Source organism: Chaetodon auriga, chromosome 20 (genome assembly GCF_051107435.1).
Source record: "Chaetodon auriga isolate fChaAug3 chromosome 20, fChaAug3.hap1, whole genome shotgun sequence".
NCBI lineage: Eukaryota > Metazoa > Chordata > Actinopteri > Chaetodontiformes > Chaetodontidae > Chaetodon > Chaetodon auriga.
The window spans coordinates 5,444,325-5,461,166 of NC_135093.1; the positions used below are offsets into that span (position 1 = coordinate 5,444,325).

At 44.4% G+C, this 16,842-nt stretch overlaps 1 protein-coding gene across 3 annotated transcripts in view; it reads right to left on the bottom strand.

Moving 5' to 3' along the window:
- The window catches only part of LOC143339490 (glutamate receptor ionotropic, NMDA 2C-like), a 49,641-nt gene extending 37,354 nt beyond the window's left edge, over window positions 1-12,287 (bottom strand). For 2 of the 3 annotated variants that reach the window (XM_076760748.1, XM_076760745.1), the window contains exons 1-3: window positions 11,674-12,287; window positions 3,233-3,605; window positions 2,486-2,584 (exon numbers count right to left, since the gene is read on the bottom strand). In XM_076760748.1, the coding sequence (XP_076616863.1) occupies window positions 2,486-2,584; window positions 3,233-3,589 (456 nt within the window). In that variant the 5' untranslated portion in view covers window positions 3,590-3,605; window positions 11,674-12,287. The remainder of the gene's footprint in view (window positions 1-2,485; window positions 2,585-3,232; window positions 3,606-11,673) is intronic. The other variant, XM_076760746.1, reaches the window with a different exon arrangement.
- Between the last annotated feature and the right edge of the window lie 4,555 nt (window positions 12,288-16,842).

The window sequence follows — 16,842 nt, forward strand, 5'->3', positions numbered from 1 at the left end:
TTTTTCTCTTTCCCTCGCAGGCCCTATTGAACAGTCTTTATGCCTCTTCTCAGCCGTTCTTCGCGCTCTCTCATTTCCTCCTCTTTGCTTTCGCTTGATGTGTGCGCTGCCTGACAAAAGACACACTTCCTCTCCTCCCTTCAATCTTTTCATCTTTGTCTCATTCCCTCCTTCCTTGTTGTTTGCCATAGAAAGATCACTGAGACAGGAACCATAAATAGGGAGCCCGGGCGGGTGCTGCTTCTTTTTAAACCCGCCATCAAAGATATTCATCATCATCATCAGGCTATTGATAATCAAGCACTATTGAGCTCTTTCATCCCTTAAGAGAATCGTGCACTCGCACATATGTCTTTCTCCATTCAATCCACCTGTCCCATTGTGCAAGACACCTCTGACAAGCTTTTTTTCTGTCCTTGCTGACAACAAAGGAGTGTATAAGAGAGAGAAAGAGTCCGAGGGGGAGTGCGAGGAGGAGGGCTGAATGAGGCCTTCGACAGGCAGACCTCAGAGGAGAGTGTTTTACTCTTTGTGCTATATAGAGAACTGTCACTCAGCACTTCGGGCTCGTCAGACAAACGGTCTCTCAGCACGACAGATAACATCTGCACGTTTGTCTTTTGCTGCTGTCGAGCGGAGAGGTTAAATAACCGAGACTGAACCAGATATGATCGACTCTGCAAATTACAAACCAGAGACTGTTGATGACATGACAAACTTTGCCCCAAATATTTTGGAGGCTCAGAGATACTTTACAGAGCACAAGAACTGCCTGAGACGAGCATCAGAAGCACATCGGGGGTAAATGTGAACACCTCCTTGCCAATTTAAGGTGAAGCAGTGATGGGGAGAGGGAGGTTCTGCAAGGAGCAGGCAGCAAAAGAAGAAAATAGAAGGAAAAGAGGAGTGAAGGGTTTGGATTTTGGGGTGAATGATAAGAGCTGTGGGGGGGCTGCAGCCTCCTGAAGGGTCTAATTAACAGTTTAATGGGGTCCTGGAGCTCGGAGAGAGCAGAAAGGAGCACAGGCCTCTCGCTTCTAGCCACAACCTTTAATGGATTCAGCCGGAGCACAACAGAGAGACAAAACTGCATGTCAGGGAGTGACGCTGATGAAGGGAAAGACGGTGAAACTACAGGGAGACCAAAGGGAAATATGGAAACGGTGGAGAAATGAAGGGAAAAGTGGACAGAAAGACAAAAAGGAAGATGTGGGGAAGGAAAAGAATGAAGTGGGGAGACAAAAATGAATATCTCGCTTGTGAAAGAGGGTGGAGAGACTTCTCTGTGAGACAGTAAAACACTGCCTTCAGGCAGCTGTCAGCCAAGCTTCATCCAAGCATCTTTCTCCTCGCTCTGCCTTTCCGGCTCCGCCATCAAAATACAGCAAATCAATCACCCTCCTGCAGCTATGACTCCTCCTGTTTAATACCCATCTATGACGTGACATCTGCAGATACCTTTTGATTAACAGGAAGCTGACAAATACAACATGCTATGGTTTACAAATGTTGCCCGGGAGTGAAATCCACCACTCGCAGACGCATAGCTACACTCTTCAGCTGGGTTCAGACGCTTCTTGTGGTGGATAGGTGCAGGAATGCATCCATTTGTCTGTGTGTATGTGCTCTAATATGTGAGGGTGTTCATTTGCATGTGTGGTTCTACGTGTGAGAGTTGGTTCTATAAATACAAGGTGTTGATGATGGCAGTTAAGCAATTAAAGGAAGGGAGGAGAGACGAGCGTGGAGCGTGAGAGGAAGAAGGGATGGAGCCATTTTGCAAATAAGTAGAGAAAAAGTATAGATTGAGAATCTGTCTGGTGTCATCAATCTCCTTTTTACAATCTAACTACACAGCTCACTGCTCTCCATCTCCATTCATCAATGAGATGCATGCTAAATCATAGCAGGAAAAACCTGCTGCTCTTCAAGTACGCAGGGATGATTGATTGAGGCGCAGATCGCCCATAGCCACTTGTCTCCCCTCACAAAGTTTCCTTTCCCACAACTCAGACTTTTCCCAGCCACGGATTAGAGGAGCTGATGAGGGTCGATGGCTGCAGTCATCGCTGATAATTCACCCATCTGTACTGCTCATATCCAAATATTTGCATGCAGTGAGTTGCTTGCCAAAGTAGGTTTCACCGCTCTGACCTACTTAAGTTGTTTTAAGCTGAATGACGCCGGTGTGGAAGAGTTCTGACTAAGACAGGAGGCTGTGAAGAGAGGGTGCTGCTGCTGACAGGGTTTACATTACAGGTTGTTGTTCATTTTATTACTACAGTCTTTTGTTGGTGCTTCCTTAATTGCTCATTATGCAGCTTGTGACAAATGTTATATCAACACCTCTGGGACTCAAAATGCGCTTTTGTGTGTGCATTATCTCTGCGGCATAGCAGGGAGGCAGACTAGTCTAGCCCTGGTTCAAGCTCCGGGGTGACGAGGGGCCAAGGCTGAAATGATGGGCTCATAATTTTGACAGTACCTTGTATGGTATGACGACCGCAGAGCCGCCACTGATGCCCACGATCGGCAGAGCTGTCTGAGTGGAGAGGAAGTCCAGGATCTGTGCCACTTCTGCCACCTGCAGACAAACCAGATGAAAGTTGATTTTCATGGTGAAACAGCCTGACTGGGTCATGGCTTCGTTCTTGACTCTCCATAAGATGCACTCACAAGTTTTCAGTCATAAGGCAACATGAATGAGGAGCACTTAAAGGTATTCTATGAAGTTTTTGGACCACTAGCAGAGCTATAGAGCAATGCACACAGGGCTGGTAGGTAATAGGAGCTTGGATGGAAGTAATAACATTTAGTCTTGTGTACTTTCAAAAATAAGTATGTTTGTTTCAAATGATGCACTTTGAAAAGTATATTTAACATTCTACAGTGAAATAACATCGAGTGCTCCTTCCCCTGGTAGAAACACTGTTTAGGAGACTGTTTACGCTTTGCTTTTTATCATTTGAAGTCCGTTCTTTTCCCTTTATGGTCTGAAACCATACCAACACCATGATTTAATTTGAGCAAAGACAGCACATGCTTGGCATCTCAATTAGTTCTTCTTTTTTTGCAGCGCCACTTTGCGATTTAAGCTGACAGAACAGGTGCTTTTTTACATGAAAATGTTGCCTTGTGCAGCTTTAGGAAACACGGATGTGGGTGACTGAACACCGTGACTCTGGAGAGGATGTTTTATCACAAAACCCCAAAATGCATAAATCAGTTTTACCTGAGCCCCGGCACCTGAGCCCACATCATCCTCAAACACCACGCCGTGCAGTTTCTCTGTTGCCATGGTATCGCAGAGGTGTGTCAGAAGGTCGCGGGGGTTGGTGTCGTTGACCAGCACGGTCACCGGGCTGACCACCACGGGCAGGTCGACAAAGTTTTCCCCGCTGAGACGACCTCTGACCTCAGTCTGGTAGCTGGAGCCGCTGAACACCACCGCCACGTTGATGGACGGGTGGAGGAGGAGCGGCCGGGCCTGCAGGGGGAGCGGGGAGGAGATGAGGAGGAGGAGGAAGAGGAGGAGGAGGAAGAGGGGAGGCCAGGGGGAGGGAGGAGGGTGTCCCCTGGGAACAGCCATGTTGGCAGCCTACTGCCTGGAAAGGAGAGGGAGAAAAAGAGGGTGATGGAGGAAGGAGGACGAAAGGAAAGAGAGCAACAGTCAAACACACAAGCTGCTTTACTTTTCTGATGTTTTTGACATAATTCATCATAATCCGTTGGTACACATCCATCCCTTATTTCTCTCTCCTGGTCTGTCTCTCTCTCTGACCCTTTTGTACGACAGTATTAGCCCTGCATTTAGACTCCTGTGTCATGAGGAGAACTGTCTGCGCGCGTGTGTGTGTGTATGTGCGTGCATGTAATCCTCTGTAATCCAACCTCCAGTGTCATGACTGTAATCACCTCTCCATCTCTGCACATCTCTGATTCAGCACACACACACACACACACAGAGTGGAAGCAGGAAGCCAAAACTGTCAGACAGGTCCTCGACCCTCATCACTGGGATTACATTACATGACGGTGCTTCAGCCGACTCTCGCCACATGGTGTCTTCGGCCCCGCCACAGAAATACGAGCGACCAGGCTGCAACACTAATTGCTGTCGAAATCTGTAAACTCGTGCGTAACGTCTGCATAAACCGACATATGGCAGGTGCAAACGTAAAAATCCCCGTTCTGGTAACCTGTTTGAATTTAAGTACACGTGCACATGTTGTCAAAACCAGTTTGATATCTGTTTCATAGTTATTGAAGCACTAAAATCTGTTTTTACTGGACAGTTATGAGACTTACGAGCGCCCCCAGGGATCGGTATAGACTTAAATAATAACACATCATAATTCATCATAATGTAAATGACATGAAAAACAACAGGTGGTGTCACAGTGGCTCCGTTCGCTAGTCATCATACAGCCATGAGTGCATTCAACACATTCAACTCACAGCAGCGATTACACCTTCAACACGTGCATCTGCAGCAAACCACTTCAATGAAACGCTCGCTGTTTGAAGATCTTCCCTTATTGAATCAATATCTTTGAACCATTAGATGAAGGAAGGTGGGCTCTCTTATAGCTAATAAAGATCTCCACATGCACACACATATTTGGTAGGTGGTTTTATATAGAGTGTCGGTCTCATCCGTGGCCATCAGAGACACCCTGATAATTAAGAGCACCTCCCAGCTTTGATTCAAAGCTCCTTTCAAAGCCACACTGGGTTAAATGTGTCCCGCCCCTTCTCACTGTTCATGGAATATCATTCATTCATCTTATTAAGGTTTTAAACTCCTGGGCTTTAGGGGCCCACGGTAATAAATATACAGTTTGAACCTTTTAGAGACAATCTACCCCTGTTATTAGATGCTGCTGATGGATCAACCTTTAGTCAATAGAAGGTTAGAGCTGGAATGATGGACAGCCTTTAGTGCAGATTACTTCACATCTGCGTCTTTCTGTCTATGTTATGTTTGCTTCCACAATTGAAATATTTTGATTGTTTTCTTTTAGTGTGCAAAAGGTAAATTTTCTTTTGTACGACTGAATGGAAGTGCATTGAGCAGTGTCATCTGCATATAGTGACACTGTACATTTGGCCTTTTGAACTATCTATATAATCCATGTAGACAGGAGTTTATGTAAGTAAATGTCTGAAATTGAGACGTATGCGGATTCTCCGGGGAGTTTGTGCTGATCTTACACACTGCAGAAGGCTGCCTCACACTTTTTCTCTCGTAAATCCTGGGATTGCTCGTTTTGACGGACTGAGATCCCTTTATTTGTCTCCACTGAATCATTATATCTTGATGTGAGCACAGAGAAGCCATTAACCCACCACCCACTTGTGCAAGGTGGAGATTAAAAGCAAACACCCCCTCACGCAGCAAAACTCTGAAAGGAACAGATTCTAAGTGGCAGGCGATGAGACGAACAGCGTCCGACTGTATTTATCAACATTAATGTACAGCTAAGCTTGGTGTCCTTTGGGTTGTGAGATGTTGCTGCTTAATATTACTGAAGTGTGTACACAGTTATTACACACTGCTATCTGCAGGGTGAGTATACAAAAATGAAGATCATGTGGAGATTCTTGGATATTAGTAAATATCAAAGTTTTTACGTCAAGGATTCTTTTTAATTCAGTGGTTCATGCTGCAATAAGTACTATATATGTGTAAAATCACACTTTTCAGTGTAAGTTACTGACTGAAATCTTTTTGCAAATTACTGCCTGTCATCTAAACTCAACAAACAGAAACACTGGCCATTGTCCCCAGAGGCTAAATCATCATCAGGCAATAGCCAATGGGTTCCAAGAATGCTTGTCACATGATTCTTGTTAAGAATTCAGGCTCACTGCATTTGCAAACAATATAAATGACAGTAATGTTGGAAAAGCAGTGAGTTTCAAGTATGGCAGATTTGTACAGGGGTAGCTGAAAATATAAAACTTAAAGGAGCCAAGTGCTGGAGGGAAAGAGTAACAGTGGAAACAGGAAGAAGATTGCAAAAGATAGACACAGCCAGAGAGGGAGCGGATGAATGCTGACTGATTGGATCATATGACTGGAGAGCAGGTCAAGTGTTGAGTTAACAGTGTAATCTCTGGAAAAAGGCTGTATAATGGGGCGTCAGATTAGCAGTGTGTGTGTGTGTGTGTGTGTGTGTGTGTGTGTGTGTGTGTGTGTGTGTGTGTGTGTGTGTGTGTTGGGGGTGGTGGTTAGGAAGTTGACGGAGCGGGTGTGTCGGCTCCAGATCAGCAGCAATATAACAGAGTGCGATTACGACACAGAAAGGATGTGATCACAAGGGACAGAGCACAATGTGTTGGATCTGAATTTCAATCATGCACACACACACAGCACACACACACACACACCCCCCCCCCCCCACACACACACACACACACACACACACACAGCACACAACAACAATCAGCTGACTGTCTTCTTATGGGTCAGCCGGACAGAGATAAACAGGAAAACATCACACTTATTATCAAAAGTTGTGTAAAATCACACTGTCCTTAAATCCATTCGTGCGCTTGTTTGTGCAGATCGAGCGCGGCCGAGCATGCACCCGGGTTTCTATTATTATGGAGATTTCCAGATGGAGTGCGGCTCTGCCATATTGGATAAACTCTCTCAGTGGGACCCACGTAAGACTGTACCTGCGTCAGCACCGAAATGACTACACGCAATCAAATTCATCCTACGGTGTACTATTGATGAAAGCCAACCTTACAGCTGCAGTGATGGAGACAGGAAGACAGAGAGCATGAGAGAGAAGAACAGCAGGATTACTGCGCGACAAGCAAATGAGGAAAAACCTGTAACATCAGAGGAGCGTGCAGCTCGTCAGCCTTCATCATCCTCCATGCAGCATCTATCCTCCGTGACTGCTGGGCCTGCTCTTGAGTCTGAAGCCTCTCAGGCTGCAGGTTGATCGTAACAGATCTCCATAAGATTTATGAGGATTTACTGATAAAAACTAACATGCATACTGTAAAAATTACCATTCAGATGCATGCTGCTCTAAATCATCTCTCTCTGTGTAACCTATAGCCTTGATTTAGGCCTTGAGTTCGGGGTTCATAAACCAAAAAAGGTGTAAACGCTGAAATTAGTATAAAAAGAAGCTCTTGTTTATAACCAAAAGCTGATTCGTATGTCTCACTTTCAGGCACCTGAAAAGAGGGTTAAAACCATGATTTCTCCATGTGGGGACACCGCTCTCACTTTTGCCTCATAATTTTAACTTTAATTGCTATTCTGTTTCTATTTTTACTTCTGCTCTTTAGTTTTCTACACTGTTTTACTGTATGTATTCATATGCACTAATTTCTGTCTTTCTGCCACTGTAGTACCCAAATTTCTCATGTGAGGATCAATAAAGTCTTATCTTGTCTTATCTTATCTTATTGGTTGATAACAAAGAAAAAAAGACCCAATATTGATTTGTAATCGGATACTGCTGTCCCAAGAAAAACACAGGAAACAGCTGATTCCAACCATCAGCTTTAACCTTTAAACCTAACCAGGAGCACATTACGAATAGATATCAGCGAAGCAACTCACCGAATGTTTTTAAAGAAGGCTAAAATCTTCACTTTAGCCTTTAACAAGTTACTTAGTTATCAAGTGGTTTTAATTTCCATCTTTTTCACGCAAACTCTTCATTCTTTTTCTGTCCTTATTTTATCTTTTTTCACTACTATTATAAGCTGGGTTTTATTCTCATCTTATTTTACACAAGTACTCTGTCCCTGTTTTCATGTCCAGTGTTTTGTACGTGAAGCACCATTGTGTTTTCTTTGAGCAGCGTTTCTTGTGTGAAAGGTGCTGTACGAATAAAGTTTATTATTATTTTCAGCTCTGTAGCCCCAGACAGTGTTTCAACTAAAAATATGCTAAATGTAAAAAAAATCATTGTTCCATTGAACTGCTTCAGCCTGTGGCAGCCCTTGATCAAGGTATTAAAGAGCCAAACAAATTTGGGATTCACTGCTTGAAAGTCGACACTGAAAGGAGTAGAAACCAAAACTCCTGTTTGTTCGCAGCCAAATGATGAGTCCAAGACGAGAATAAAAATGTGATTTTCTCCTTCTAGCTAAACGGGCAAAAAAAAGACCAACACTGATTCATAATTGAGTTTTCCTATGCAGTAAGTAGTTCTGCTACACTGTCTACCACCTATGCCCAGAAGTAATATAATTATGTACATTAAGAGAAAACCTGTTGGACCACATGTTCAGCTGATGCTTGAGTATAAGTACCATACACCTCCTGAGGCAAACATACACATACAGAAGGAAAATTCAGTCATTTAACTACTGAGCTGAGATATGATGGAATCCCTGTACGCAGCCCCCGGGGGGTGGAGAGGAAATGAGCGGAGAGGATCTAGTTGATGGGATGAGCATCATCAGCAGAGAATTATCAACACGTCTGCCTTGAACCTTGTTTTTTCGCAGCACCTTTGAAACTGATTTGATTGCATTAATTAGGGCGTTTGAATTAGTGGCCTGGTATTAATGTAGGAGACGGCGGCCTTCCTCTCATCAGCGTACTGCAGGCGCGGCGCTCTGACAGCTGCGTGAAGCATCAGGATTCTCCGGAGCCTCATTTATGCAGACTTGAGATCAGCCCAAGAAATCCCAGTGTGAAAACTCATTCTGCAGCAATGATTTCGTTTCCTGATGCTGCTGCTGTTCCAGGTGATACTGGAAATTCCTAATTAATACCTGAGTTTAACCTTTTCATGTGCGAGATGTGACTTCGCTGTACTCAGCGGTCTAAGAAGTACTCAGATCTTTTCATTGATAAAAGTGTCAACACCACAGCGTAGAAATACCCACAAGTATGCTTCCAGCGTTGAAGTATTGGCAGCAAAGTATACGTAAAGTACCAAAAGTACTCATTATGCAGAAAGGCCCAGTTCAGAATAATGTCAATTATGTCACTGCATTATAATTATTGATGCATTAATCACTTTCATGTCAAAGCTGGTAAACCTGAAATTGATGAAATGACTTCACGTTTTCCTTCAGTCTCAACACGCTGATCAGCATCATTTCAAGCCATGAAAAGCTCTGATGAACCCAGTTTATGCCACCTGCTCACCTTCAAACAGCAGACAGACAACTTAAGCAACCAGCTAGTTCCACAGTGGAGCATTTAGCTGGTAGAGACCAAAAACAGAGTTAAAAGGACAATGAATGTTGCACCGTCAGTCACATGAGCCCATATTAATGCTGCTATTGCTCCCTAACTGCTAATGTGTACTTATTAAACCGTTAGATAAGAAAATACCACGTTAGCTTTAGCCTTTAACACTCACCTGATGCTTTTTTCCTCCCAACAATTTCACTTCCGGTCCTCTGAATCAGCACCTACGAATCTGATTTTTTTTAAGGATAATGACCTTCTTATTAGTGAGTTTTCAACATTCATCCACTGACAGTCTTTAAGAGTAATAGATATGTGAGATGGCTATGCTTCCTCCATTGGTTGCAGAAATCTAAAGAATCGGTTAGACATTCAGTACATGTCAGACTGGGAAAAGTCTTGTCTTCAATCACACTTTGGATTAATGAGATTCACCCTTCCCTGAAGTCATCATTAACACAGCTACATTAACAGTCATGTATACGACAGTTAACACACCACAGAGCCTGAACCAGGAGCAGCCGCTTCGTCAGTGTCAACCAGCTAAACTGCGACACCCTTCTTTCCCTCTGTTCATCCCTCCATCTCTTCTCCTCGTGGATGAATTGTAGTTGATTTGTGTCAATGCTCTTATATGCACACATGCCCCAACACACACACAACTAATAAACATACAAATTAAACCCGCAATATGATTTAAATTACATAAATGAGCGTGTCATGCTTAACCCCTGAGCTTATTATGAAACCTATCACACGTCAGCAACGTAAATTTATCATAATTAGGGTTTTAAGAGCTAACATTGCAACTCCATCTCTCTGTGGGTTCCCGCTCTAACACATGAAGACTTGACAGCTTTACAGGAAATCATTGCACGCCGGACGTATCAGCTGAGATGAGTGACGTTGACGGGACGGGTGCAGTTCTAGATCGGCTTGGCCCCCCCAGCGATCAAATGCAAAGCAATCAAAATCTGAGTGACACCCAGTCAGCTGCCACACCTGCTTAAAACCAGACGTTGACACGCTTGCAAGACATGCATGAAATGGTGCAAGTATGCATCCATGCACATGTTCACACACACATATTCCCAAACGTCTCTGTTAGCAGTTTCCATCATTTTTTGGCTTTTGACCCTTTAATGCAAATCAGTGTCTACTTTCACCTCGTTATCACAGGTGTAAGGTGAACATGACTTTCTAAAAGCTTTAAGAGGTGAAAGTAATGCATTGCTTCACTTTTATTGTCCCATTAATCATCTTGTGACCTCACAGATTTATCTTGTGGGCCCTTGGGGGGCCTCGAACCACAGGCTGGGAACCACAGGTCAATGTTACTGTGAAATATGCAGCTAAAACAAATAGGTAGAGGATGGTGTGACCTGATACGTGTGAACTGAATGAGTTTGAAAGTATCCAGTTTTTCCCACCAAAAAAAATCATAACAAATTCATAAAAGCCACAGAAATTAATATAAATTACAATAATATAATTAAACTGCAGCGGTTTGTAGTCACAGAGGGGATTTTTAAAGGCATTTAAAGGTAAAAGTAGCCTGTTTTCCACCAAAATGCAAGAATTGGAGAAAAGTCAGAAAAATAAATAGAATTTTCTGCATGATAAATGTGTTTTTTTTTCCTTATATTATCCCTTTAATCATCTTTACACCCCTTAGATTTATCTTGTGACTGCGAACCGTGCAACTGAAAGAAATTGTGCCACTTCTTACACCGTTATAATAAATAGTTTTTCAAGACAAATATGTTATTTTTCACTTTTATTGTCTCATTACTCATCTTAGGACCTCTCGGATATACCATCTGAGCCCTTTGTGGGGCCCCGAACCCCAGGTTGGGAACCGTGGGTCTATGTTACCGTGCCTTCTGCAGCTAAAAGAAACTGTGGTCCACGACTCTGCAACGTGATACATGTAAACTGGAGCAGAAAGGAGCGTCCGTCACTAATGGAGAAAAATGAGAGCTGCTGCATTCAGCTCATGGGACAAATCAATGAGCATTACCAGATAACTGATACGACAGTAAAACACTGCAACTGCAACATCCATAATCCATAAGTAAATGAGTCATATTGATAAGTGTGCTTGCAGGTGTGGAAGGATTGCACGCACACATGCACGCACACACACATGCACACACTCCAAAGAAGCAGCTAAGAGCTAAACCTCAGAGTGAGATGTGTCCTCTTACAGTAGTTCCTGTTATAGTAACAACTGGCTGTTCTGTTTCTGTCAGCGGCAGATGGGAGCTTTCTCTCGAGGAAACTCTTCACTTATGAAAGCTGAAAGTATGACTGCGCTCACGCTGTGCGTCTCCACTCATATCCCCCCCGAGCTTCTTATTCCAGCATCTATCTATTGCTCCGTATCTGTCCTCCTCACTTACATGTAAAGCATGAATTCCTGACGGCGGATCAGATTAAGTGACAGAATAAGAGTGTGAGGGAGGGTGTGTAGTCGTGTGCGTTACACTTACCTGTGCTTTCTGCCGTCATCCAACTTAAACTCCCGCTGCTTCATCATTCCTCCAAATGTCTTTCTCTCTTTTTTTCCCCCCCTTTTCACCCGGTTTTCACCTCCTCTCTCCCCTCTCGGCACCTGTAGGAGTACGCATTTACACCAAGTCTCTGTGTGAGAGCGAGAGAGTTATCAGTGTGTGTGTTTGTGTGTGTGTGTGTGTGTGTGTGTGTGTGTGTGTGTGTGCGGCAGCTTTGGATGTCTGCACGCTCCCCTGGAGGACTTCACAACCTGACAGCAGCCGTATGTGATCTCCCCCCCAAAACAACTCCTCACTTTCCCTCTCTCGCGTCTCTCTTTTTCTGTCACAGTGAATGCATTTACAGGTGGTCAAGGAGGTGAAGACGGGACCTCGGGATGGGAGAGGGGAGGAAGGTGAGGGTACGGGAGCCCCAGACGAGCTGCCAGTCGGCGTTTGTGTGTGTGTTTGTGTGCATGTGTGCGTAAACCCACTGTGTTTAGCTCTCTGTCTGTATCCCTCAGGCTCCCCGCTGGTCGGATGAGGAGAGGAGCGAAAGAGGGGGGTGGGGGGAGGAAGAGTGGTAAAATGCTCTTCAGCGGAGGAGCACAAACGCCGGTAACACTTCAGCAGTGGCGGCGGCGGCAGTGACGCTTCCCCGCCGTCTCCTCCTTTCTCCCCCTCTCCACCTCCTCTGTCTCCTTTTCCCTCTCCCTGCTCGGGGGCAAGAGACGCAACAGATCCATGGGAAGTTAGGCAATCTCACAGACACACGAGGAAGGGTCCTGTGCACGCCTCCGCATCTTCGGAGCAAAAGTTTTTCCCTCCTCCGGCCGAGTTATCAGCCCCTGTGGCGATGGTACTCCGCAGCGAGGGATCCCCCCCCTCGGCGATGCTGAGCCCTCTCAGGTCCTGTGTGATCAAAAAGGATGAGGAGAGGGTGAGATCTGGGGTTTTTTCTCCCCCCTTGCCCTCTTTCCCATATGGATGTGAGCTGATCCAGATGTTGGTTGACGGTGGGAGTGTCGGGAACACGGAGAGAACAGCGGGACAGATGGCGGGTCTGCGGGGTCGGGCCGGCTGTGCACTAGCAGGTCCTCATCCTGTTGCGCTGATTTTTTTTTCCCACCAGAGTTTCTCTCTCTCCCTCGCCGTCGCGCTGCCGCTCATCTGCCGGCGCTGTCACACCAGTAATCCTGCTCTCCATTTCCTCTTTAACTCCATCTTTTCTTTATCTCTTTCTATCTCCTCTCACTCCATCACAGGAGGGGCTGCATGTGAGTCCTGATAATAATGGTGTGAGGATTTAGCCTGCTTCCCTTCCTCTCCTCCCTCTCGCTCACTTCACCACAATCCCTCCTCCTCCTCCTCCTCTTCTCCCAGCCCACTTTTGCTCCCGTTTTCTCGGTATTATTCACCTTCATCCTGTCACGTATCCTGCCTTCTTTCCCTCAATTCACCTCACTGTATCGCTCTGCTGTTTCATTCCCTTTCCCTGCCTCTTTTTCTCCTTCTCTTTTCCCTTTAACGTCAACTGTTCCAAAATTAATCCCATTAATACTGTCAGGACCCCGCCGGGCTCTGTTGATTGTTTATCAGTGTGAATACAGCAAATCAACCAAAAAACATCACATTCACCTTGAACTTGTGGCAGAAAACACAAAAGCCAGTACCTTAACCAAGAGAAAAGCAGAAAATATCACAGTGAACTTGGTGGTGATGAAACAATTAGTCCAATAATAGTGAAATCCACCGATTTTAAACATGAAGTTCTGCTTCCTCACAATCAGGAGAACTGCTCAGCCTGTGGAAACAGATCTGGAGGAGGTTTTTAAAGTTTCAGAAAATAAGCTTTCGTGGTGTCATCAGGGTTATCTCAGCTTTTCCCTCCAGACTTTGAATTTTTAACAAGCCCCCTTACAAACTGGAGACATGCAAGTTGAAAGATGTGCATTACAGACTGCAGAGATGTTAGCTATGGCTAGCCAACATAGTGTGTGCGTGGAGTGTGTTTGTGTGGGAGCTCGGTCACACACACATATCAGAACTCACCAAGAAGTCCAGTTACTCGTGTTATTTTCCTCCGGTCTCTCACCTTTCTCCTCTTGTGTCAGTTACAGTCAATTTCAGATGGATTACAGAGATCACGCGGGTCGAGAATCCGTGTCCAGGCCTCAAGTTGCGCGCTTGTGACCGAACCAAAGTGGTTCGGACCAATCAGCATCCGACGAGGAACTAATGGCAGCTGTGGGCGTGGTTTAGATGTGACGACGGTGAAAACAACAATGGCGGCTGCTAAAGTAAAGAAGTTAGCCCATGATAGATGGTGATAGACAGATGGTTCATCCAATCACCTGCTGAGTTTTATTTTTGCAAGTGCCAAAACAGTCAGCAGCAGTTTTTCTGGTTTTACATCGTTGTAAAATGAGTTTTACCGATAACAGTTTCACAAAATGTTCCTGAGCCCGTGCAGTAACATCCTTTATTTATGAATGACTGAGCCTTTCCAGGATGCCCCTTTCATACTATCACCTGTTACCAATCAACCTGTTTACCTGTGGAATGTTCCAAACAGGTGTTTTTGGAGCTTTCCACATATTTCCCAGTCTTTAGTCCCAACTTGTTTGTAACCTGTTGCTGCATCAAATTCAGAATAAGCAGATATTTACAAAAATCAGTGAAGCTGATGAGGTAAAAATTAAATATATTGTCTTTGTGTTTTCAATTGAGGATATGTCAGAATTTGTAAGTTATCATGTCCTGTTTTATGTGTAGTGATATTCTGAAGTTGAGCCAAGTGGTGTTGGAAAAAAGCTTAGATAATTGGACATCAGCTCAAAGCTGATAACTTTGAGTTGAGATCATTTTGTTGCATGTTTAATTGTCATATTCTGACTTTATGACTTGGTGTTAATGGAGATATTGGAGCGACGTCGGCCTACTGAAAGTTTAGCATTAGCTTCGAAGTACGTACTAGCATGCTCATGTATACTGCTGGCTGGAAACTGGCGCCATTTGTTTTCATTTATTTGCAGTCTTTTTTTTTTTGATGGAGTTTTTTTAATGGAGAAAATAATCCTTGGCTGCAGCCACAAAGTCATGCCCACAAACACCACATTTACCTTGGATTATCGACAGGGTAAACACACAAGCCAGTAAAACCAAAGAGACTAAGCAAATATGACAGCGAACTTGGAAGTGCTACACCCATACAAATGTGTCTGTCAGCATTATGGGCTGCCCGTCTCATTCGTGCTCATTGTGAAGGCAATCATCCGTCGGCGAGGACGCTGAAAAGCAGGAGGGAGAAAAGAACAAAAATCGGCCCCTTCGTAATTCTCGCTCCTTCCGTTCTGCAGAAAGGGGACGCGTGGTTTTTAAGTAATGTTGACTGGAATCACGTTGACATGCGTAACTGTGGCTGTGCTGAGAGGAGAGGGTAATGATGAGTGGGAGCGAGGGGGAAATGTCTGATTGCCTCTCACTTCTTCCCCTCTCTTCGTGGTGTACTTCTGACAGTAATTTCGCGGAGGAGAGACAAACAATTTCGCTTTGCTCTCTTCCCTCTTTCACTCACATTGTCGGACAGGCGTTTCATAGTTTTAAAGAGGGCTGTCTTTTTGCAGGTTAGCAGCACTCCTAATAAAAGCTGTTTTCTTCTTTTTCCTCACTATGCAGCTTGGTCAGGTGACAGGCCTTTTAACACAGCGCTATAAATACAGACGGGTGTTAAAATAGAGTGTTTGAGATGTGAGACGTGTGACTGAGGCGTCTATATCTGTATGGGATGTGTGTAGCAGATACCGTGCTACCTCTGATGAATGGAAACAGACAATAGCGGACAGATGTTTCAAAGGATCTCAGCAGCTGGACGGTGTGTAAACCAGCCAGCAGAGAACATATGCTCTCCGGCCAGCAGCCCGATCGGATCCACAGATTAACTCAGATTGATTCAGCGAGAAACAAAATCATGTTTACTGGGAGAAGCGTGCTGGCAGACAGGCAAATAATTAACTCTACAATTCTGAGTGTTGTCAAGGAGGATTTATGTTATATACGTCTTGTGAGGTGCAGATTTGTTGGGAATACTGTGTGCTGATGCAGTAATGGCTCTCAGAAACTGTCACTGATCTGCTGTCTGTGCAGCTCCTGCATTACATACACATCGCAAAGTATATAATATCTGCTATTGTCGTGAGCAGCAAGGAGTTCAGCGATGGAGAATCCACCGTTTCAGTCACTTTTTCAAGAAAAAATCTTTTACAGATTCCAGCTTCTCAGTTAAAGCACTTAAGAACTCTTTACAAGATACAGTTAAAAACAGGCAACATTGTATCAAGATATCAAAAAATCAAACAAAGCACTAATAAGTAATAAGTTGATACAATAACATTAGAGTCAGAGCAAATATGCCGGTTTAAAAAGGAGTGTTTTGGGACGAGATGTGAAGGTGGAGAGAGAGTCAGTGGCTGAAGGCTCTAAACGCCAGGTGGGCAGATGGCGTGATGTGCTGAATGACGCGGTGTGTAGATATAAAGCAGTTCAGGAAGATACAAAAGGGTTATAAAGGGCCATAAAGGTGAGAAGCGGAGTCTTGAATCGATACGGTATTTAACAGAGAGCCAGAGAAGCTGCTGAAGGACTGCAGGGATGTGATCTCTGGAGGGACGTCTGGTAATGATACCGGCAGCTGCTTTCTGGACTAACTGAAGACGCTTGAGAGGAAGACCAAAAAGGATGGAAATGCAATAGTCAATGCAGGATGTAATCAAGGTGTTAATGAAAATGGCGGCGCTGTTGGGTGTAAGCAATAGACGAAGACAGCTAATGGTGCCTAGATGAAGCATGCAGAGTAACGCTGCTGATTTGTGCTTCAAAAGACAACGTGCCGTCCAGGATGATGGCCAGACTTTGAACATGAGGGAAGGAAATGTGACGATATGTTGCTGTTTTCTGTTTTAGTATCATTGTAAATTGAAAATATTTGGCTTTTGGACTGTTGATGTTCAAGTGACACAGACCTGAAGCGGCCATAGGATTAATGACAAACCTCAACTCCTGCATGACCTTAAGCAAGCTGTTTTTTTTTTTTAACTAGAGTGGGGTCATATCAGGAAAAGGTTTTATTTTTGGAACAGCGGTTTGTAATCCATGTGAGTGGAATGAGAT